Source organism: Epinephelus fuscoguttatus, linkage group LG16, assembly GCF_011397635.1.
Source record: "Epinephelus fuscoguttatus linkage group LG16, E.fuscoguttatus.final_Chr_v1".
Lineage (NCBI taxonomy): Eukaryota > Metazoa > Chordata > Actinopteri > Perciformes > Serranidae > Epinephelus > Epinephelus fuscoguttatus.
This window is the reverse complement of record NC_064767.1, coordinates 26,093,641-26,118,028: the sequence shown is the minus strand read 5'-3', so window position 1 is coordinate 26,118,028 and position 24,388 is coordinate 26,093,641. Positions and strand designations below refer to the sequence as shown.

At 39.7% G+C, this 24,388-nt stretch overlaps 3 protein-coding genes across 3 annotated transcripts; 1 reads left to right on the top strand and 2 right to left on the bottom strand.

Moving 5' to 3' along the window:
• The first annotated feature begins 652 nt into the window (after nt 1–652).
• slc29a3 (solute carrier family 29 member 3) lies at nt 653–10,080 on the top strand. Its single transcript, XM_049600072.1, has 7 exons — nt 653–777; nt 1,855–1,966; nt 2,055–2,472; nt 2,970–3,052; nt 3,359–3,585; nt 5,099–5,261; nt 8,076–10,080. The coding sequence occupies exons 3-7, from the start codon at nt 2,149–2,151 to the stop codon at nt 8,683–8,685; spliced, it is 1,407 nt and encodes a 468-aa protein (XP_049456029.1). The 5' UTR covers nt 653–777; nt 1,855–1,966; nt 2,055–2,148; the 3' UTR covers nt 8,686–10,080.
• On the bottom strand, nt 9,599–19,740 carry LOC125903258 (prosaposin). The gene is made up of 14 exons (XM_049600071.1): nt 19,581–19,740; nt 15,999–16,132; nt 15,710–15,784; nt 15,264–15,389; nt 14,319–14,528; nt 14,088–14,231; nt 13,929–13,985; nt 12,678–12,863; nt 12,496–12,588; nt 12,196–12,379; nt 11,762–11,925; nt 11,599–11,679; nt 11,374–11,481; nt 9,599–10,355 (listed from the first exon to the last, which is right to left on the bottom strand). The coding sequence occupies exons 1-14, from the start codon at nt 19,612–19,614 to the stop codon at nt 10,320–10,322; spliced, it is 1,632 nt and encodes a 543-aa protein (XP_049456028.1). The 5' UTR covers nt 19,615–19,740; the 3' UTR covers nt 9,599–10,319.
• Nucleotides 19,741–20,431: 691 nt separating this feature from the next.
• On the bottom strand, nt 20,432–23,758 carry mrps6 (mitochondrial ribosomal protein S6). The gene is made up of 2 exons (XM_049600425.1): nt 23,259–23,758; nt 20,432–20,552 (listed from the first exon to the last, which is right to left on the bottom strand). Exon 1 carries the CDS (start codon nt 23,595–23,597, stop codon nt 23,265–23,267), a length of 333 nt encoding a protein of 110 aa, XP_049456382.1. The 5' UTR covers nt 23,598–23,758; the 3' UTR covers nt 20,432–20,552; nt 23,259–23,264.
• Nucleotides 23,759–24,388: the final 630 nt, after the last annotated feature.

Below are 24,388 nucleotides of genomic sequence, written 5' to 3'. Positions count from 1 at the left end.
CTGAAGGTAAGTTGAGCACTACAAAATGTATTATAGCATATTTTGTGAGCCTGATCAAGGAAAAAATATTCTATTGCAATAACTAAGACTTTTTTCATTAATGTCAGCACTGGACATCACTCAGAAATATTTGTAATTTGTCTTTGAAAACAAAAAGTCCTGCACTTTGTTTGCTTGTGAGTTTTACGTTTTGTAATCAGATCAGCACATATCTCACAAACCAAAGAGATATCAGATCAAATCCAACACAATTTCAATAGGCTACAGAATAAGCTGCTGTATATGTTCCAGTTGTATGCTACAAATTTTAGGACAACGACAAAAATAAACGTATAAAGTTGATAATCAGATTAAAAATATAAATAAAAGACAAAAGAAGTAGGCTGTCTTCATATTTTGTTAGTACAACAATACTTCCGGTATATGTGTTGTCTTTCCACAATAGCGTGGATTACTTTTACTTTTAATATTTTGTGTCTGTTACAAACTCTTTTTAATTAAAGCTCTGGCTTGTGCCATATTAAGTATTATGTAAGTGAAACTGACGTTGTTATTGAGAAAATATACTTTTTTGAGTCAGTCTCTTATAGACTTGCGTATGTTACACTTTTATTCTGAAGGACCCGCACCGGAAGTCGTCCTTAGTTGTCGCTGCTGGTGGAAGACCATTGTTTATCAGCTGACCAGAAATGAAGTTTGCCGTGAAATGGATTTACGGGTCAATGTAATGCTTGTGGAAACGACAGAAACTACAGCCAGGGAGTGTCCAACAGTGAGGTATGTTTATATTTTATTTAATGAGCCCAACAGCTGACTCGGGTCGAGCTGGTTAGCCAACTGTCACGTTTGTGGACACAGCCTTAGCTAACGTCTAACGTTAACGTTACCTTAACTCTTTACAGCGGTGTCCACACTAAACAAACAAAACAACTTGACGTGTCTTTTAACTTTAAGAACATAACAACAAAGGCAGTGGTTGAAGGAGCTGAATAATTTCGCAATGAAGAGTGAAAAAATGTTGAATGTGAAACCGGTTGTCTGCAGTGGCCAGAGGCAGACTTTGAATTCTGGAGCTGGAGTCCGTGTAATTGGCTTTTCTTGGGTAAGCATCATGTGAATACTGGTTCCTCATTAGTGGCACACATGATGCTTTAGGATGCAAGGTCAGCTTTGTTCTGTCATGTCAGCCTTCTTCTAACCTCCTTAAAAAAGTTAAAGTAATGACTTTATATTGTGCAAGCAAGAGATGATTTGTGTCAGAGGTAGAAATAGATCAGAGCCCGGAGCTTTCATCTCGTGACTGCTCCTACATGCTTCATTCACCACTTATTTTTATCATGTGAGGTTAGTGTAGTTTGCAGAACACATACAGGTGTGAAGTGAAACTGTAGTGATTGCTCAAAGTGTGAATAACAATCACATGAGAAACGAAGGGCTGAGTTACTTTGTGTGATGAAGCATTTCACTTAGAAAAATCCCACTGTGTGTGTGGGAAAACCAAAGCCCTGACTCCAGTTATGTAAATTCAGTGGGTTCACATCCACACACTGCTGCCAAATAGTAATGATTACAGCCGCCATTAACATTGTTGGTGCAGCGGGGGCACGGTGAGAAATGGACAATGTGTTCATGTCACATTCCACATCATCTGAATCATGATGATGTGTCATTTTTAAACTGTGTACCTTTCTGTTCCCAACTGAGGTAGCAGCTGTCATGTCCAGTGTGTTGTGTTGAAAATCAACTGAGTACAACCTCTCTATTTTGGGTCTTTCATGTAAAGTAATACATTGGGAAAATACAGCATGCCCAGAATTGAATGATAACTCAGGGTTAAATGTGGTTGCCCTGCAGGATCACAAGATCCAGACAACTGGACTGATCTCTACCAGCTACAGCTCAGAGATCTCTCCAGACTATGGCTTCACAACAAACAGTCTGCCTTTTCTTTTCTGGACAAGCACAAGTAAGCATCATCCAAACCTCACTCTCCGCAGTAACATTATAAGTCCACAGTGATTTTTAACCCATTTTTTTCTTCTTCCCCTTCGCAGCTCTCTCTTTAGTACTTCCTGTCTTTCACTGCCTCAACCTTCCCTTTTCTCTCTCGTCTTCACTGTGTGGGTGTCCTGTATTCTGTCTGTGAACATGGACGACACAGAGCCTGTTCAGCCCAGTCTCAACTCCAGCTATGTTCCAACCACTCTCAGCAACCACCATGTATCTGAGGATGAGGAGAGCGATGACCAGAGTCCCTCGTCATCACTCCTACCCAAACATTCCTCAGTGCCTCTGGCCGTGCGCTACAGCCCAGGGGACTCTTACTGTTTTGTGTACATCATCTTCTTTCTCATGGGCATCGGGTCCCTGCTGCCCTGGAACTTCTTCATAACAGCCAAACACTACTGGCTCTACAAACTGAGTAACAACACTCATGGCAGCAGCAATAAGGAGCACCGCTCAGACCTCAGTGTGAGTGAGAGGGATGGGATACTAAATACAGCTGCTATGTATATTGAGCGTGGGTGTACACAGGAAGATGCACATTTGTGCCATTCTGCATGCTTTTCACAGAACTGTGACGGTCCTGTGACAGATGTGAGAGCTGAGTGTCTCTACACACCTGATATCCATTGAAACAAAATTACACACATAGAAATGCCTTAAAGGCTTCTTGAGGGCAACCAAGATGAAGATAGAGACAGAGTGGGCAAATACATCTGCTTCTGATTTATGTCTCTGTTTCACAAATGATGAATTTGATAGGTTTCTGCTAATCTTAGATTAATGCTTGATTTGTTTTGACTTAAAAACCATAGCAAAGATAAGGAAGGAATATGTTCTTCTATTTCTCTCCCCTCTCCTTTCACTTCCTCTTATTTTGTGTGAGACACAAAGTGATTGCATGGGTGTATGTCCTTGTATTCAAGCAAAATCAAATATTTTGTCTTTTCTCTAACTATTTACAGGACTACTTTGAAAGTTATCTGGCCATTGCCTCCACGATACCCTCTGTGCTGTGTCTGATCCTCAACTATGTCCTAGTTAACAGGTGAATTTCCCATACACACACACACACACACACACTGGATGCTTGGAGATTACAATGCCTCATATGTCTTATGTAGGGCTTGGAAGATTGTCATTTTAAACAGCATCTCTGCAGCAGAATACATTAATTAATAGCTTACTATCTCTCATTTGTCCAACAACACCAAAAATCTGCTTCTTTTTCATGTTTATGTTGATCTTTGATGAAATCCTGTCTAATCCCTGTACGTGTGTGTGTGTGTGTGTGTGTGTGTGTGTGTGTGTGTGTGTGTGTGTGTGTGTGTGTGTGTGTGTGTGGTGTTGGCAGGTTGTCCTCAAACGTGCGGATCCTGTCGTCTCTTTTTGTGATCCTGGTGGTGTTTGTGGTGACCACAGTTCTGGTGAAGGTGGATGTGTCAGACAGCAGGACAGAGTTCTTCATTGGTACCTTGGCCAGTGTGGCTGTCGTCAGTGGAGCCTCCAACCTCTTCTCTGGCAGTGTGTTCGGGATCAGTGGGCATTTCCCTATGAGGATTTCTCAGGCCCTTATATCAGGTACAGTCCTCAGTCAGGTCTATTTTCTTTGAAGCACTTACACAAAGTAATTTAAAAAACAACTTTTCTGCTGTCTTGAAGCCATACATTTTGCACTGTTTAGCAGCTTCATCGAGGGTTTACCAATAAAATAACTTGTCATCAAGACTATTTATGGCTTGCCACCACGTGTGTGGGACATAATCATGGCATCTGTCTCTCTGTGTGTGGCCACACTCTGATAAACACAACAAGAACACACCATAGAACTCACATGACAGGTTCCCCCTATAGAACAGATGGCCCCATTTTGGATGTTTATTTTGGAGCACTTTGTTGGATACATTTACATAATAATAAATAAACACTGATGTTGCGAAAAATACTAAAGATCTCTAATGCTCTAAGATCCTCACCTTCTTGTCAAAGGCATAGCCTGCCCTACTCTGCCTTGCTGTGGCTCTCATTAGCTTACCCTGACATTCTTACCCTAACCAATCTCACTCCTATGGCTCATTTTGGATGCAGGCAAAAGTGGTCCTTCATTTTTTTTAATAACAGTGTGAACAGCACAAATCACACAGAATTTGATCTTTTGGGTCACTTTCTTATGTTGTCAAAAAATCGGATACAGGTTTGATTTCTTTTTTGCAATGCAACCTCAGTCTGAACAGTCATATTGGAATTCATGTGACTTTTCTATCACTCTTGATAGACACTGGTCATAATTCTGCGCTGGCGCGAGTCACAGGGGCTGACAGATGCAGCTGAATGTAGCCCTTGACCTCTTGAAATTTTAGACATAACCGTAAACGCTGACTTCAGCGGCCTCCATGCTTACTTCCTTATGACAGCGTGCTGCATGTGATATTTTCGTCATTGTTCTTTTGCACATATGGGTCGTTTCAGGGCCGTGAGCAGTTCACTGGAATCTGATATTGGCCACATTTAAAAAACAATGCGAACAGCCAATAAAAAAATTGAATCTGAGCAATAAATCCAATAAATCCACTAAGGCTTGCAGTGTAAATATAGCCTATGTCATGGCAGGTGTATTGCTCAGGACCCAAGGAAGCGCAGGGTTGAGTGTGAAGTTGTTTGGAGAGCAGTTTTTGGGAAAGCTGCAAGAAGCAATATTAGAGGCCAAGTAAACGACCTGTTTTGAACGGGCACTAAACTAGTTGACCTTATTAACATAACTGGTTATAATTTTGCCTCTTGTCCAGTGCAGAACAGGAATAAGCAGGGAAAAGAAAATGGATGAACATATGGGCCGTTATCATGGGCCAGGAGTTTCTTTAAAGTGATAGAATAATAAAAATATGTATCGTAATTTTAACATTCGTGAGTCACCTCTAGGGAAACTTTGTTGCATGTCCTCTTTCACTTACCCTACTTAAGGCCAAAAAAATGGATTTATAGTTACATTTAATATATAGGGGTGATTTTGGTGGAACATGAGGAAGCTTGTCTTTTTGTTAACTGACTGCACTGATCAACGGAATCAACCAACTGAGGTCCTTTATTGTCTCAGGTCAGGCCATGGGAGGCACGCTGAGTGCAGTAGCATCAATACTGGACCTGGCACTGGCAAAGGATGTGGCAGACAGCGCCCTGGCCTATTTCCTGACAGCTGATGTCTTCATCCTGCTCTGCATCATGACATATCTGCTGCTGCCCAAGCTGGCATATTCAAGGTCAGTAGCAGCCAAAGATAATTCTGGTTGCCTTCTGCAACTAAACCCTCCAGGAGAAATTTTTAGAAACTTAACAGCTACAGTGACTATTGAAAAGCATTTTCTGAATATTTCTCACATGTACTGTGACTTTTTTTAATCACATTTATGTGACAGTCTATACTCTATGTCATAGTATATATAGCATGTCATAAAAGAATGATTAAAAAAAGTCAAAATATACTATGTCATAAAAAAGTGATTTTAAAAAGTCATAGTATAGTATGTCATAAAATATGATTTAAAAAAAGTTATAGTATAGTAATGTCATAAAATATGATTTAAAAAGTCATAGTATAGTATGTCATAAAAATATGATTTAAAAAAAAGTCATAGTATAGTAATGTCATAAAATATGATTTAAAAAAAAGTCATAGTATAGTAATGTCATAAAATATGATTTAAAAAAAAGTCATAGTATAGTAATGTCATAAAATATGATTTAAAAAGTCATAGTATAGTATGTCATAAAAATATGATTTAAAAAAAGTCATAGTATAGTAATGTCATAAAATATGATTTAAAAAAAAGTCATAGTATAGTAATGTCATAAAAATATGATTTTAAAAAGTCATAGTATAGTATGTCATAAAAATATGATTTAAAAAAAAGTCATAGTATAGTAATGTCATAAAATATGATTTAAAAAGTCATAGTATAGTATGGGGCGGCACGGTGGTGTGGTGGTTAGCACTCTCGCCTCACAGCAAGAGGGTTGCCGGTTCGATCCCGGGCGTGGGAGCCCTTCTGTGCGGAGTTTGCATGTTCTCCCCGTGTCAGCGTGGGTTCTCTCCGGGCACTCCGGCTTCCTCCCACAGTCCAAAGACATGCAGATTGGGGACTAGGTTAATTGATAACTCTAAATTGTCCGTAGGTGTGAATGTGAGCGTGAATGTGTCTATGTGTCAGGTGTGAATGTGAGCGTGAATGTGTCTATGTGTCAGCCCTGCGATAGTCTGGCGACCTGTCCAGGGTGTACCCTGCCTCTCGCCCGATGTAGCTGGGATAGGCTCCAGCCCCCCCGCGACCCTCAAGAGGATGAAGCGGTTAGAAGATGAAGTATAGTATGTCATAAAAATATGATTTTAAAAAAGTCATAGTATAGTAATGTCACAAAATATGATTTAAAAAAAAGTCATAGTATAGTAATGTCATAAAATATGATTTAAAAAAAGTCATAGTATAGCAATGTCATAAAATATGATTTAAAAAGTCATAGTATAGTATGTCATAAAAATATGATTTAAAAAAAGTCATAGTATAGTAATGTCATAAAATATGATTTAAAAAGTCATAGTATAGTATGTCATAAAAATATGATTTAAAAAAAGTCATAGTATAGTAATGTCATAAAATATGATTTAAAAAGTCATAGTATAGTATGTCATAAAAATGTGATTTAAAAAAAGTCATAGTATAGTAATGTCATAAAATATGATTTAAAAAGTCATAGTATAGTATGTCATAAAAATATGATTTAAAAAAAGTCATAGTATAGTAATGTCATAAAATATGATTTAAAAAAAATCATAGTATAGTATGTCATAAAAATATGATTTAAAAAAAGTCATAGTATAGTATGTCATAAAATATGATTTAAAAAAAGTCATAGTATAGCAATGTCATAAAATATGATTTAAAAAGTCATAGTATAGTATGTCATAAAAATGTGATTTAAAAAAAGTCATAGTATAGTAATGTCATAAAATATGATTTAAAAAGTCATAGTATAGTATGTCATAAAAATATGATTTAAAAAAAGTCATAGTATAGTAATGTCATAAAATATGATTTAAAAAGTCATAGTATAGTATGTCATAAAAATATGATTTAAAAAAAGTCATAGTATAGTATGTCATAAAATATGATTTAAAAAAGTCATAGTATAGTAATGTCATAAAATATGATTTAAAAAAAGTCATACTATAGTATGTCATAAAAATATGATTTAAAAAGTCATAGTATAGTATGTCATAAAAATATGATTTAAAAAAGTCATAGTATAGTAATGTCATAAAATATGATTTAAAAAAAGTCATACTATAGTATGTCATAAAAATATGATTTAAAAAGTCATAGTATAGTATGTCATAAAAATGTAAGAAAAATAAGCCATAGTATGCCATAAATGTCATTTAAAAGGTCATATTATATCATGTCATGAAAATAAGATTAGAAAAGTCATAATGTAGTTCATCACAAAAATGTTACAAAAATAAGTCATAGTATATAGTATGCCATAAAAATTTGAAAAATGCTTTAAAAATGCATTCATACCCCTCAAATTGTATTTTGATTATTCCCACCCCCTACATTACCTGTAACCTCGTACTTTATTGTATAGATACAGGAGATAACAACACCTTTTCTTGTCTTGTAAAATTTACTTTCATTTGAATCTGGACACTCTACTGTAGATTACAGATAGTTCAGCAGTGTGCATTATCTGCCAGTGTCATTCCTCAGACTGCCACCAGATGTTGCCAAAGTTGTGTTAAAATCCAAAATCCAAATGTTAAAATCCCACACATCATAGGGTTAAATATATTATTATAAATATTGTAAACTTACCTGTTCAAGTCACTGTTTGATTCAGTTTGGTGCATAAACAAACAAATATTCCAGTCTTAATTTTTTTTAATGTTGCATTTCACACAGATGGACTGATGACATTTAAAGCAATTTCAAAGGTTAATGTGGCCTTGAAGACAGCATTAAGGCAGTGTACGGATAACTGCTTTAAAATGTGCTGCATTCTGTTTCTCCTCTCTATAGACACTACATGCTGGCAGCAACAGGTGACGGGGGAGCAGCAGCAGGCACAGGGAGCGGAGTCTCCGTCCCACCTCTGCAGCCTATCCTCAGGAAGACATGGGTGCTGGGCCTGAGTGTCTTCTACGTCTTCTTCATCTCCATCATGGTGTTCCCTGCTGTATCTTCAGGGATCCAATCTGTCAACAAAGCCAGCGGCAGCCCCTGGACAACCACTTACTTTGTGCCCCTCACCAGTTTCCTCCTGTACAATGTAGCAGACTTCTGCGGCAGGCAGGCCACAGCCTGGCTGCAGGTCCCCGGCCCCACCAGCCGAGTCCTCCCTGTGCTGGTGGTGTGTCGCTCTGTCATGGTGCCACTTCTCATGTTCTGCAACTTCCAGCCGAGGGACCACCTCCACACTGTGCTATTCGGCCATGACGTGTACCCTGTGGTCTTTAACTGCCTTCTAGGCCTCACTAACGGCTACCTCGGCACTCTGCCGATGATCTATGGCCCTAAGGTGGTACCTCGAGAGCTGGCAGAGGCCACAGGAGTGGTCATGTCCTTCTTCCTCACTCTGGGACTGGCTGTAGGATCTGCTTTCTCTGTGCTTATTGTGCACTGCATTTGACAAGGCTGTTATAAAATAGCCCATCCATTCACTGTGGTATAGTTGAGCTATACAGTCGAGTCTGAAGAACACCAGAACCTCAGAACTATGATGCGACGTACACCAGTACAGCCAGCTGTCTGCATGAGGGAAAGTGCTGATAAGCTTCTCATCTCCGCTCTTAACCAAAAAGCCTTTGACTACTTCATACCTCACATTAATGTATGTTATGTTTACACTGATGGGGTTGTACCTGTCAAGACTTGATCTCTACATATATAATATCAGGAAATGGCCCTCTTAACAATAGATATCAGTGCAGTCCATAAAGGACACATCACTGGACAAGTTCTTTTGTTTTTCATACTGCAAAACACATTTTGCACAAATGTATTAGGTTCCAGGGTAAGATACCAAAAAGGTGAGGTGGAAACGCAGCTTAGGGGTGAATTTTTGTGGTACTGTGTGCATTGTTATGCAGAAGGTGTTCAGTATTAGTTTAGTTCAACTGTAATAAAAAAAAAAACGTATAGATGGTAAAGAAGCACCACATTTTTGTGACGGATACAGCTCAAAACATGGCTGACTGTCAATCAACATGTGGTTATTCATGTCTGCCCTGTAACTACTTGATACAACTTTATAAACTGAACATTTACAGTAACAAATGATGTCTTGGTTATCATTCTTAAATGTGCACTTCAGCTGCAGTTTTAGAACCTGTAATATTTGAAATATTTTAAGCATACTATGAATAAGAGTTCTTTAAAATGACACAGACATGACTGACTGCTGAGGTTGCACAAAATTTGGTTTCCTACTAGCAGAAATGAGCACCCTGTAATAAACAAGGAGGCAGCAGGTTTTTACGACAAGTTTGATAAGAATACTGACCTAAATTCAGTTTACAACAGAAGGAACAAAATAAACCAGGTGGATTGGGATCACTTTAATTGTTAAAAATTTACAGACCAGCTGACAGTTGGCGCTGGGATCGAGGCAGACAACAATCGAATTCAAGATGCTCTTTGTACGTTAGAAACAGTGATTTACAAACAGTAGGAAGAGCACAAACAATGGGAGGTGAGTGGGAGGTGCACTCTGAAACCAATTACCTCCATATCAGCTCCTTAAAACAAGAACACACATTTTCTCTCTACAAAATATAAAGGCAATATAAGGATCAGACATACTGCTAAAAGTAATGGCAGCCAATCGTAACACACTGAGCGGTCTCTCCCGTTTGGGGGTGGGGGGTGAAGACTCAACAGCAGCTGTCTGATGCTGTGTCAACACTGTACAACATGTGAAACTTTTAGTTTTTGTTCTTACATACACCACACCCAACTAGCAACAAAGCTAAGTAAAGCCCAACAGTGACGCTTCGTGACTTCTGCTCTGTGAAGCGCTAACAGACTGAGCTGTAGGCCGCTATACACCTCATTACTCCTCCCCTGCCCCACCCCCCAGAAAAAAATAAGTCCAGTCCCTTTCCACCATGACATCATTCAAAATATCAATGTTAATTTACACAAACTGCATTTAAGTCATTTGAGTCCATTAAAAAAGGAAAATGGGACAAAAATTAAAAGTTGGAAGCAGCACTACAGTATTTGTTTGAATTCCCTACAGATCAGTTGGCGCTTCCTCTTCCTCTATACCCACACGTGGCGTCTGCAGTGAGCCACAGCCTGAAAGACAGAAACAAGTGGTTAGACTGGTCTCTCAAAACAAACCTGTATCAAATAAAGAGTTTACCTAATCAGCTTTAAGGGATCAGCTGTGATGTACAATACGGTTAAGGGTTATCAACTATGCATTAATTACTGTGTCATAGCCTTTCAGGAATACTTCACCCAAAAGATAACCATTTGTATATCAATTAACTCACGCCACATTACCCTGAATTTGTGAAGGAAACTCATCTTGCATGCCCCCACGGTAAATAAAGAATTCACAAAACACTCAGGCATACGCATAGCGCGGCGGGGCAGACACACACATTTGAACTCTGCATTTTTTGAATTGCCAACACATGCTACATGTCTGTAGTATGCAAGACTGTGTTGCGGAACTGTTAAATAGTAGGGTTTTAGCGAACATGTGCGCGTTTAGGAAGTACTGAGCATACGACTGGATAAATGAGACTTGAATTACACTGCAAGATTTGTTTGAGAGTTTGGGGCTGCCCCGTGAAAGTCTTCAAGTAAGGCGGCTTTTATTTTTGGTTTTGTGTTTTGTCAGCAAGTGTGGTTCTGGGGAAGTTTCGGTCTTCAGATTTAGCTTCAGAGTTAGCAGTCCTTGCTTTCACGCTGATCTCCAGTTCAGGCACCCAGACTCAGGGTAGGTCTGAGTGGGATTGAGGCAGCAGCGTGGAGGAAGAGAGGCTTTGCCCAGTCAGGCTCTGAGATAACGTTATCTTCTGCTATTGCCTTAAGTGCTGAATTTACAGCTCACAGCAACTTGATAAAATAGATTACTTAAATTCATCAAGATTTTTTTCCCCCCTCTTTTTATTCTTTGTTCACTGTGGAGGCATGTGACAAAAACAAAGTGTTCATCTCAGGGTAACACTGGGAGAGTAACTTGTGTACGAATTAGCATTTTGTGGGTGAAGTATTCCTTTAAAAAGATTTATACCTTTTATATAACATTTACATTTCATTACCAGAATACATGTTTGTAAGTGAAAATGACGAAACTACTCACATCGCACTGGGTTGCTGTCAGCATGTTCTTACACCAGTATGTAGGTCCCCAGATGCACTGCTCTGTTCCGAGCAGCCTGCGCACAGCTTCGGGACAGGCTCCCAATTTCTGTTGCACACAAAACACACAACTCAGATACTAGACTGGGATAGTGCAAGCCAAATATCCCACTTACTGTTCACTACCAACAATTTATAAACAAAAATAAGTGGCACAATCAATTACCATACACACGAAGTCTGGGTCGAGCATCTGGAGAAGCAGCTCGATAAGCATTGGTTCATATTGTTGAATCAACTGGTCACACTGTTGACACAGACACACAGGGGTTAATACAAGGCTTATTAAAAGTTACACAGGGTAAGGAGATCAAACTACAACTTCTCACCTCGCTCTGGAAGGAGTCAGGCAGGAAGCTGCATACTTTCCTCACAGCCTCCTCAATCTCTTCCTCCGTTGCGTTATTCTCCAGAATACCATCGATGTAACTGACTGCCATCTCGCACACCTTGCAGAAGTCGCCAGCCTTAAAGCGAGCCTGGTCGAGCGCAGCTAGGAAGAATTAGACAACACTTTATTACACAAGTGTGGCTTCACAGAGGCAAATAAAACAAAACAATACAATAAGACCTCTCACCTTAAAGAGCAAATTTTTTTTTATTTATTTATTTATTTATATTTTTTTTTTAAAGTTTGATTTTAGAGTTCACACATACACATCAAATGAAACTAAATTCGTAACATTCCTAATATGACTTGCAAAACATCTGTCACCACCAGAGTGAACATTTACATTTAGTGTGCTCTGAAGGGTGAACTTACGGACAAAGGCGCGGCTGGCATCATTGCAGAGTGCCAACACTGTGCAGACAGTCTTGGGGTCAGCCTGCTGCACCAGCAGCTCAATAATGGCCTGGCCGTAAGTCTCAACCAGGTCCTTACACTGGGCACTCAGAGAAGAGGGCAGATATGTGCACACCTTCTCCACAGCTTGAACCACCTCCTCCTGCGACACAGACAAATGGATTAGCTAAAAACTAGAGTTGAGTCAAACTAAGTGTGTTGGCAGCAGTTTTGCAGAGTTTATTTTTACTTGGAAACATCAAGAAGCACACATCTCACCTCTGTTTTCTGATCCTCCAACATAGCCTCCAACTGTTTCATCACAAACTCACAAATGGCACACTTTGGGGAATCACGGACACGCACCATGGGCTGAAACACAAAGAGGCAATGTCTTATGTGCGTGTACAAAGAAAACAGTGCTGATAAAAGTCAGAAGTCAGGTGCCCGCTATGACTTACCTTAGAAGACTTAGCAGCGACAGACTCGACCTTGGTGGCAGGGAAAAGTTTGAGAGCAGGTACAGCCTTGGCAGCGGGGATAGCCTTGGCAGCAGGTACAGTCATGGCAGCCTGCAGCTTCAGCATGGGAATGGACTTCTTCATTTCAGTACAGAAGCCAGCGTGAACACAGATGTCCTTGGGTTGCTGAGAGAGGAAACAGACAGTTCATTTTGGATACACAGCTTATGGTCTACACACAGTGTCCCATTGCATGCTGTTAACATAAACCATGTGTCTGTAATCTGCATATCATTCCACTACATTACCACCCATGCAATATGCAAGTTTCTATGCTACCAAAAAAAAAAAAAAAAGACGCCTAACACAGCTCTCTTTTACTGGTACCAAACACACAGCAATGCAAACCCATACTGACAAAAAAATGTTTACTTCTCTAGCTCACAGGCATCCATTAACATCAGCCAGTGTTGAACCACCTTACGAAGTACAATAAAAAGGTGGTGGTTTTTTTGGGGGTAAGGCTACTTCAGGGTTAGTAAAGACCAGTGCATCTGTTTGTTTAAACTAGCATCCGAGCATACTTTAAATATGACAGCACTGTATGCTCATTTGATGTGAAGAAACAGGAGAGAATCCTGATGTGGCCCCTCATTGCAGTATTACAACAGCCATTTAGGTGTCAACTCGTCAGCCACACAAGCAGAGTATTCAGGTTAAGTAATGTAATCTCAATTTTGATTAGATTATCATTTACATGCATCCCAGCAGGGTTAGGTGTGCAGTGCCAGGAGTGGACAGCACAAGAAGCGAGAGCTAAGGGGTTAGGAAGCTACGAGCTGAACACAGACAGACCTACCTGTTCCTGGGGAGCAGCACACAAAACCCAGAGCAGGAGAAAACAGAGCAGGACAACATGAATGGAGGGGAGAAACGTAAAGACGGAATACAGGGGAAAAAAAAAAAAAAAAGACAAGAAAAATAAAAGAAAGACAGAAAGCGATTTAAAGATGTGAATAAACTGGGGGCAGCAGGCCAGGTAGTGCTGCAAGACTGAATTATGAGCTTAGCACTACCAAAACATACAAATGATCAGACTTATTAGTTTTGATGATTATGCTCGCCATTGATTATTAGAGGATAATGACCATTTATGTTACAATGTGGCTTAAATATACAAACACAAAAAGGTTTTACTGAACTACTTTTTAAAATCACTGGGGCACATGAAGAGGGAGGGTGAACACTCACCATGGACATGAGCTGCTGCACAACCAGTTCACCGTACTGGCCAACATACTGCTTGCACTGCAATGAGGGAAAAATACATATATACACATACAGCACTTTTTGTTGACAAAGAAAAATATGCACTTAGTCAAACTTCCTCCACTCCCGTAGGTCTCTTACCATTTCAGACAAGCCTGGTCCCAACAGGTCACACTGGTTCTCAATATTCTCAATGAGAGAGTCAATAAATGAGGTGTTTTTCTTGGCTTCCGCCTGAGCATCAGTCAGGAACTTGATGCAGTCCTGGCACACATCTTCATTTGTCTATGAGGACGTCAAGATTCAAGGTCAAATAAAGACAATACTCATCAACAACATGTTAAGAACACTGACGGGAGTTTAACAGGATACCTGCTTCTCTTGTTTTGAGGCCTCCTGCTTGGAGCTAGCCTGAGGATAGAGGAGTTGGGGCACATTGAGGAGGAAGGGAGACACTTTCTGGGCGAGGTCTACCTGGGGGATTTCATTGGACACAAGCTGCTCCTGGGCCTGAACCTTAGCCAGGGCTACTTGCTGAGACTGACACAGCCCCATGGCTGCACACACCACACCGGGATCCTCCTAAAAAAAACAAACAACTTTTAAGTTATTTAAAAAACTAGGCACATATTTATAGCCACTTTGTAGCTGAGTGCTTTATTTTAAAAGTCTTGTGTATAGGTTAGCTGTAAGCACAGGTAAAATACTTAAAGAACCCCTAGCTTTTAAGTCTGGATGACACACATGGTTTAAAAGGAAATCAAACTTGGCCACACTATCATGAGAGGACATGTTCCATTTTTATAGGATCTAACAAAATGTCTCTTCTATTCTCAAAAGTGGTTGTAGCAGGTGAGAGTTGAAACAAAGAAACGACACCAAAAGCTCCCAGTCATGAGGTTTAGTATTACACAATGATGACTCTGTTCCCATTTAGACTTGGACTCACTTCCCCATCAATAGCCCTTATTCTGCTCCCTGCACTTTGCTCACAGACACTTCTCTTTTCCATTTTTGAAACTGAGGGGCAGATAGACCATTCAGAGTCTTAGATGAAGCCAAATGATAAACTGATCAGAAACCAAATTTCCAAAATGTTTCAATAAGATCACTGGCAAAACATGTTTTATTTGAAAGCATCTCATTAAGGTTTAAATGTAAACCCCATAAAGGCACCATTAAAATGTGAACTTGTGGTGTGCCTAAACTACATTTTTTGGTTAAATGTTGCAACCCTGGGCTTAAACCACAGGTTTCTGATCCATATTCAAACTGAAAATATGCTGAGATTGAGACGAACAGGAGGACAGTGCTCACCAGTTCTCCTTTAATGATTCCCATCAAGATGGGATAGTAGTTATCCACGATCTCCTTGCACTCTGCGGTCAGACCTTGATCGGGGATGAGCTGGCAGGCCTTCTCCAGATAGCCAAGAACCTCAGCCTGCAATCAGACAAATACCCAGACGTCTTACAAAAGGGGCGTTAAATTCTTGGTATAGTTGAAGACAACTTACTTGGTTATCTGAACACAAAGGGAAATTTTGGCTGTGATTGGCAGCTCTATAGCTTGCTCTGTTGGGTTGGTCCATCCGCAAAAGTTTAGCCACCCAAGGAGGCTAAAAATTTGGTACTGAGGTAAGGTAGGTAAGTGTAGGTGTGTGTACGTGAAGATGTGCAATTGTGTTCACTGCAATTGGTGTCGCAACTGGGGGATGTATTCGTGTTCGCATCAGTTGCGAATTTGCAATGTTTTAATCTTACCTCAGTGTCATTGTCCTTCAATAGCTGCTCCACCACAGTCAACACCTCTTTACACAGGTCACATGGCACTGATTTCTGAAACAGAACAATTGGCTGTGTGAATAAAAATGTCCCACTGATTTCCAAGTGTTCTGAATATCTTGAACAAAAAAGAAATGCACAGGAGTTAGTACGAAAGACGAGCATGTGCCTTCTGTTAACGATGAATTTTAACACAATTTTTCTGAACAAACAGAATATGAATGGCACTTGTCACTGTCATAGAAACAGAAATGCAAATGAGTCTCACCATCTGGGGTTTGTTCCAGACATTCTGCTGGCAGTGAGTCACAGCTCCACACAGAGACGCCGTCTTTACATTCTGACACCAGTAGGGGGGTCCACGAGCACACTGCTCAGTGCCCAGCAGAGGGGTCGCAACAGCTGCAAAGTAGACAAAAGGTCCAATGTCATACCTTTTCGAGGAAGCAGACACATGACAAAAACTGTATCCCTAGATATGCTATTGCTGCAGTCTTTAAATCTGCAGATTAAATATCCAGTTTATTCTTTTAGGAGGCGCTGCACCTATTGGTTTGGATTTTCCTGCTCTCTGGCTTTCTACAGTAGACATTTTAGGTTATCTAGACCAGTGGTTCTCAACCAGGGGTCAGGGTATCTCCAGGGGTCCTTGACAGAGTTCCAGGAGGTCCACATAAAACAGGAGAAAGAAAATGGGGAATACAGTTTATTTTTTTATAATTGAATTCACCATAGAAGTAAGCCTAATGTGAGAGTATGAGTCATATAGTGACCAGCCCAATCAAAGGTTTCACTTCCTCCGCAGTTATTTCCTTAACTGTAGTTGACAACTATAAGATTCTGGTCTAAATCACATCTGACGACCAAAATCCTTTCAAATGGAGGTCCCTATCATCGTAACAGGGGTCTGTGACGTAATGTGTATTGATTTAGAGATACTTGACATGATAAAGTTGAGAACCACCGATCTAGACACAGTTCTCTCCTAAGAAAATGCAGTTTAATCTAGTCTGCCACACCTTTTGCTTAATCTCCCTGGTGATCATACTATGAGGAAATTCAAGACTGGCATATTTGCTCCAACCATTAGGAGGATTTAAAAAAAAAAAAAAAAAATCACAAGCAGTGACACTGCCCAGCAGGTTTAATGAAAAACATTATGGAGAAAAGGGCATCCTAAAGCTCGTCAGATGCGGTTTAAGATATTTTGCAGATGACAAAAAGCAGAGTTTTATTTTAAAAGGACCTACTTTATTTAAATGAACTAAAACTTTTATCTGTGAGTACTTTATTAGACTCAGAGATACCACAACAACAACGACACTGAAGATCCCAAATGTATTGAAACTGACTCCGCATTGTTGGGATCAATTAGGACTTTCACAACGGCAGCTATGATTTTGCAGTTTCATACAGAAAGATTCGTTTTGACGTTTCAATAAAAAAGTGCTCCTCAGTCACCTGCTTGAGCCTGTCATTGAGGGCCAAGATAGATCAGTGGGCTTGCTCTGTGAAGCTGTAAACACTAACTGTTTTATAACTGCCAGTTGTGTAAAAAATCCTATTAGCTAAAATGTTAAGTCGCATTAGAAGATGCCTCTAAATCTGGCACAATTTCCCTCCACCAACTTGCCAAAACCAACCAGCCAGAGAGCAGCAGACCAAGAGGAAACACCTTAGGGGAAATTCATTATTCAAATATGTACCACAGTTGCAAAAGTGGGAATTGGTGGTATGCACTTACTGACAGTATATTTTAGGCCAAGGCAAAAAAAAGGTTAATGTTTACAATTCTCCATTTCACTGAGGTAGAAAAAAGTGATGTGGGAAAGAACCTAATAGTTTGCAGAACCGATTCCTGCTTTCACTACTGCCCTCCCAAACCCTGCTTGAGAAACAGTTCATCGCCACATATCTCATCAATCAACTAAGCCCTAACTACATTTGGAATTATGACTAAAGCGCTGTTGGATTAACATATTAATTGGACATAAAAGCAGATTCAAACCCAATAGTTCACTCAGAATATAAACAAGTACGCAAGTCCTGCCCAATTCAAGGTGGAGCCTTTGGTGATAACCAGGACTTGGCAAAGAAGGTCAGGCTGCACTGATAAACCTTCCTATCACCCAGTTACACCACTGTGAGACCCTTCCGGCTCATTATTCATACCAACAGAGTTACAGTGCAGGCAGGACACTCCCACTTTCCACCACAGTCACATGAGCAGTCAGACAAAATAACAAGCTGTTCTCAAGCAGACAGACTGCACCAACATGGATGACATCTCTGCACATAAGGTTGTGCAATGTAAATTGTTTACAGCTCACAAGGCAATACACAGCAAGATAAAATGTGTTGTAAACTTCTACTGGCCTTATATGACCATCCACAACAGAAAAACAAGTCATCTGTTAGACAGCCAACACTAGGTTTACGAGAAGTCAGCAAAAACAGACAGTGCCATTTCATGTACAGGCCTATATCTGACTCACTTTCTGTGGCCATGATTCTGAAACAGAAAACTCATCATAATGTGAGTGACTCAACATCACATGACACAGCAAGCACAAAAGGCTACAAACAGGATTCAGATTACATTGTTCAACAACAGCAAGTTGCCTCTGAGACAGTTTCAGTGTGCTAGGTTACACATGCATACATAAAACTTGTTGAACGATATGATTGAGCCCTAAGCTTATTACATGCACATGGAAAAATGTGGAAGCGGAAAGACGACATTACATAAAATATTTTTGACCCAGGAGTCAGCCTGGTGATAAGCACTAAACACACAAAGCACAAATACCACGACTTAAAGAAATCAATATTGCAAATAGACTGCAAGGAACCACAGCTTGTGCTCTGATAAGAAACAAGCTAGGACATTCATTTTAGATCCATACTTCAAATGCCATGAAGCCAAGTCAACAATATGTAACTGTATAAATAGCCTTGTCGTCTGTATGTTATACATTGCTTCATGGCAGTAGTAACTTAGCAAAGTGTTGGTTTCATTTACCCAGTTTGACCCAGTTTGTCTGAATATGAAGATACGTTAGCTAGGCTATTATTGGCACAAGTACACATGAAGACACATACTGGTACCACTAAATTAAAAATAATGTGAGGAACAAAAACCGAAACTTGGACTGACCTTCAACTAAAAAACTGAAATGAAAGTCGCCGGTTTGGACGCTGCTATCTGAACTTCCCCATACAACCAGACAAAGGGTCAATAAAGCACCACATATAGAACATGTAAATTGAGGCGGATCAGCCCTTGAAACATAATGAGAAAACATTTACCTATACCGACATAAACAACACGCAAATTATCTCAAGTGTTAGCTAGATGCTAAAGTACCTTATCTAGCCTTACGCTAATGATTCATATATAATCTGCAAGAGCATGTACTTTTCAAAATCATAATTAAAGATAACAGGCTAATGTTGTTGGCAAAATGTAACTAGCTAGCCAGCTGGCGTTAGCTTGCAGGCTAATGTTAGCCGAGTTGTTACAGGCCAACAATAACGCCTTAAAACCTCAAAGGCAAGCGATAGAAATTGACTTAACAGAACTGCTTTGCAGATTTGGCAAATTAATTGGGACAAACACATAATATCTGTTTATAAGTTAACACTGTTTAAACCGGCAGGTTAGCCGATATGTAACCGTTAACGTTACTGTTTACCACAGCAAATGCCGCACGAGACGCTTCCGCGTTTCATGTTGAAACGCTTTTGGCTAGTTAACGTTACACAACCACAAAGCCTTTAATGTAAGTGCATCACGGTATGGACGACGTTCAAAACAGCATTATCTTATTCCCATACGTGTTGATATTACCTGAGGTCACGAAAAGCAGAGTTAGGAGCAGCATGACTCCGCTGTTTTCCGGCTCGTCTGTTTGTAAGTCTCAGTGAAGGGTGAAATCGGCTGTAGAATGGTGAGCACTGCAATGCAGACGGTGAGGCTTGTTGATGCCTTTATGGTGTCTCATTGTCAGCTGACAAGACATGTGACTCCGCCTCGGCGTTACTGATGTGATCATAGCAAAGATCAAGACGTATTTGAAAGACATTCAAACACACATATATTTAGCAGGAGTGTGAACTATTCTCTAACTAACTATTTTCATAATTCTTTAGAGGTTAATGATGTTTTGGTAGGAATGTTTTCCAGCTTTATTTTTATATTAAACACCACGGTTTTCATTTTGCAGTTATTTCTGTAGTGTCTGTATAGCTTATCACTTTAAATATTATTTCTCAGTGTCTTAACAGAGAGACAAAAACAGCAAGAATCAACTGTAAGTTTCAACTGCTCCCAGGACATAAATGCATGGTGTGATTACAGTGGGGTTAGGTATGGCCAAACAAATGTGGATCAACTTACACAAATGCCATTCCAGCTAAGACAAACAAGCTGGAAAAAGTCCCTGAAAAACATTAGCAACCTTGATCTCTTAAAATAATGAGGTGGTTGTTTAATTTGATCCCATGAGGACAACTCACCCCGGTTTGGAAGCTCAGTGGCAGTGTAATAGCTCCCTATTTCTGAACAGTGTTTTCTCAGAGTGCAGTGATCAAGTCTGGATATTTGCTCAACCAGTTAAAAATTGCAGAACTGCATAAACCACTAAATATCATGTGGAGTGCATTGTCTAAAATGTAAAAAAGATCACAAGACAAACTTGCAACTATGATAGAAAAAAGTACTTTATTATGACATAACATACAAATGTAGGTTAACAACTATGGAAAAGGTCAAAGAGGGAAGCATCACGCTGTACATCTTCTGGCTTTCAGCTGCAAAAACCTGTAAAACAAAAGGGAACAACCATTACACAGGGTTAAGTTACAGCACAGTCAGCAAAACATGATCTCCATAAACAGAAGGTTAAGGGCTCTGACTGCATGAACACATTTAATGAAGTCAGTGTAAGGTTACACTGACCACGTCTTAAAGCTGACCAGTACTGAATTTTTGAGGATGATAGCAATATCAGTATTTGAGGGTTGTTTTTTATTATAGACACATACCAGTAACATTTTCATAAAGATCCATGACAGTTGTTTCTTAAAGATTTGTGGCATGTACTAAGTTGAACAACAAGCAGTGCTTTTCAGTGGTCAAAATATGCAATGGTGACAAATTTCTAAATTAATATATTTGGCACTTTGTACTGCAACTTCTTGTTAATTAGTTTTTACTGATTTATCCTTGATTTTCTTTTTTATTCGTCTGTTAACTACAAGACGGCCACCACCTTCAAACCTTACACTGTTGAGCAAGTTCGTTACGCTAACTATTTACATAAGCAATTCACTTCTTTCGAAAAGGTGCCTTTCACGCCCTTTAAGGCCAAGATGACTTTCACGTACAAAAAGTCAGAACACCACAGTCATGAGGCAGGGCAGTGTCTACAAATCAGTAAAGGGAATATAAGTATCTGGTAGTTGCCTAGTACAAACCCAAGTCTAAAAAAGTTGGGAAGGTGTGTACAATGTAAGTAAAATCAGAATGCAATATTTTGTCAATCTTTTTGTTTTACTTATATTCAATTGAATACAGTATAAAGACAAAATATTTAATGTTCAAACTCATAGATTGGTAAAACATACACTCATTCTGAATTATTATTATTTGGTAATTTTTTAATTCTTATTTCTATTTATGTATATGTTGTGTTGTACATTGTAGCATAATACACATTTTATATTTCTACTACTTTACATACTTGTTTTATACATTGTAATGTAGCAAAATGGACATATTTTTAGATTTTTAAACACACTCACATACTTAGCATATTATACACATTTTATATTTTTAAATATTTTACATACTAGTGTCAACATTGTAGCATAATGCACATATTTTCATCTTTATATATTTAAATACTTTATATGTTCATTCTTTTTAATTCTACTTTCTTGTTATTCTATATGCTTTACATCAGAGTGACTGTAATGTTATACAATTTACCCCCTGAGATCAAATAAGTATTTCTGATTCTGATTTTCTTTTAACAGCACTCAGTTAGCGTTTGCGAGCAAAGGACACTAACTGTTAAATTACGGAAAGAAAAAAAAAAAAAAATTCCCATTCTTTTTTGATATACGACCTCAGCTGCTCAACGGTCCAGGGTTGCCATCATCATATTTTGCGCTTCATAATGTGCTTCACATGCTCAGTGGGAGACAGGTCTGGACTACAGGCAGGCAAGTCTAGTACCTGCACACTTTTACTATGAAGCCAAGCTTTTGTAACACATGCAGAATGTGGCTTTGAATTGTCTTGCTGGAATGAGCAGGGATGTCCCTGAAAAAGACAGTGTGTGGTTGGCAGCATATCTTGTTTTAAAACCTGTTTGTACCCTTTAGCATTCATGAGGTCTTCAGAGATGTGCAAGTTTGCCATGCCATGGCCACTACACCACCCCCATACCATCACAGATGCTGGCTTTTCAACTTTGTGCTGGTAACAATCTGGACTGTCCTTTTCCTCTTTAGCTTGAAGGCCAATCTGAAATGTGGACTGGTCAGACCACAACACACTTTTCACTTTGTGTCAGTCCACCTCAGATGTGCTTGGGCCCAGAGAGGTCAGCAGCATTTCTTCATGTTGCTGATAAATGGCTTTCTCTTTGCATGGAAGAGTCCTAACTTGCATTTGTAGATGCAGAAATGAGCTGTGTTTATCGACAATGATTTTCCAAAGAGTTTCAAAGCCTATATGGTAATATCCTTTATACAGTCATGTTGGTTTTTAATGCAGTGCTGCCTGACAGAAAAGTCACAGGAAGTGTTTTATGTTATGGATTGTATATGGTGAAACCCTAAATTCTTTGTAATTGTGTGTTGAGAAGCATTCTTAAACTGTGACTGTGACAAAGCAATGAATATTGCTCCCTCGCTTGTGAACAAGTGAGCCTTTTGAGGATGCCCCTTTCAGACTGTCATAATACTACCACCTGTCACCAATAACCTGTTTACGTTCAACAACTTTCCCATCTTGTGTGTTGCAGACATCAAATTCAGAATGAGTGTATATACAAAGAAAAAAAGTTAATCAGTTTGAACATTAAATATTGTGTCTTTGCACTGTACTCAATTGAATATAGGTCGCAAAGGATTCTCACATCATTGCATTCTGTTTTTATTTACGTTTTACACAGCGTCCCAGCTTTTTTGGAATTGGGGCTGTAGTGGTAGTTTTGTACATCACTTCAACTGGTTTTAACCAACAGCTTACAATTTCACAGATTTTTAGATCAAATCCACTAACCTATTTAGATTCTTATTAACCTAGGGTGCACTGAAATGATTAGTCAATTGGCTGGTCAGCTGACAGTGAATTCATAAACTCCAGTTACTGTTTTTGTCAATTCATTAACCAACAACAGCACAACTTGGGTGTCACAACCTTGCAAATGTAACTATTGAGTTATTTGATACTCTTGGTTTCAAACAGATGCATAATGTAGCTTTTCCATCTTTACCCTTATCAGCCATTCCTTACATTCAATCACTGTTGGGGGCCACAGCAGCTACTACTGGAGACCTGGTCGTCCTTCTTCAGCACAGTGGGCCTCACCACGTCCACATCACGATGCAGGTGGTTTAATAACCCTGTGAGGATGCTGGGGGCTGCGTAGAAATCGACCAGAAAGTAAGCCCCCCGGGCGTGCCTCTGATTGTGTTTGGTTATCTTGAAGGGCAGCAATCTCTCCCCCAGGTTCTCCAAGTCCCTCACCACCGCGCCTCGCTCCATCAAAGTCTCCACTGTCCGCCGGAGAGCAGCCGCCATCTCCGGCCGCTGCATCGCCTTCAGGATCAGGGCCAGCTCGTAGCGAGGCATGGCAGCGGCGAAGAAGTCCTCGATTCACGCTTTGAATTCAGCAGTGGGTTGCTGTCACTGCCAGAAGAGTCAGCTCAGAGCATAGACTGTAGCTGTGGCTCAGAGTCGACCATGTTATGACACGAGGGACAAGGAAGGTCTTCGGTGATGACGTAAAAAGCATGCGCCTATATTGATAACGACATTGGAGCCGAAGTCCTAGCCGGCCGCCATCTTGGATGGGTCTCGCTTCGCCTCCACAGTGCATTCACTTCTATTGAGGAAGGCCAGTCACGTCGAAGAAATATGCTGTGATTTTTGATGCACTACCACAGGGTGTGCTGCAGCTTCTTAAAGGGACTGCAAGAAATGCTGCTGTTGCAGAAAATTATAATTGTGATATTTTTGTGGGCGAAGTAGACATTACAAAAAATCCTTCTCTAACACATATTTGAGATGCTGTTTACAATCAAGGATTCTGCCTAGAGGTCAAATTTACTGGACTGCACAATTGGAGAGGTTAACTGGCATAAAGCGTGGCTGGTTGGTGACAAATTCTGTCTTACTAACAAGGTGAAAGAAGTTTCGTTTAAAATTTTACATCAAATCTACCCTGCAAAGAAAACACTAGAAAGATTTTAACTGGACATTGAATATGTGTGTGATTTCTGTGGACTCGAAGATGAAACCATCTCTCACTTAATTTATCAGTGTACTTACAGTAGAACTTTTTGGAAAGATGTTCAACATTTTGTGCAAGAGAAAACAGGAAGAACGATCAGTTTCCAGGAAAAACACATTTTTATTTATTT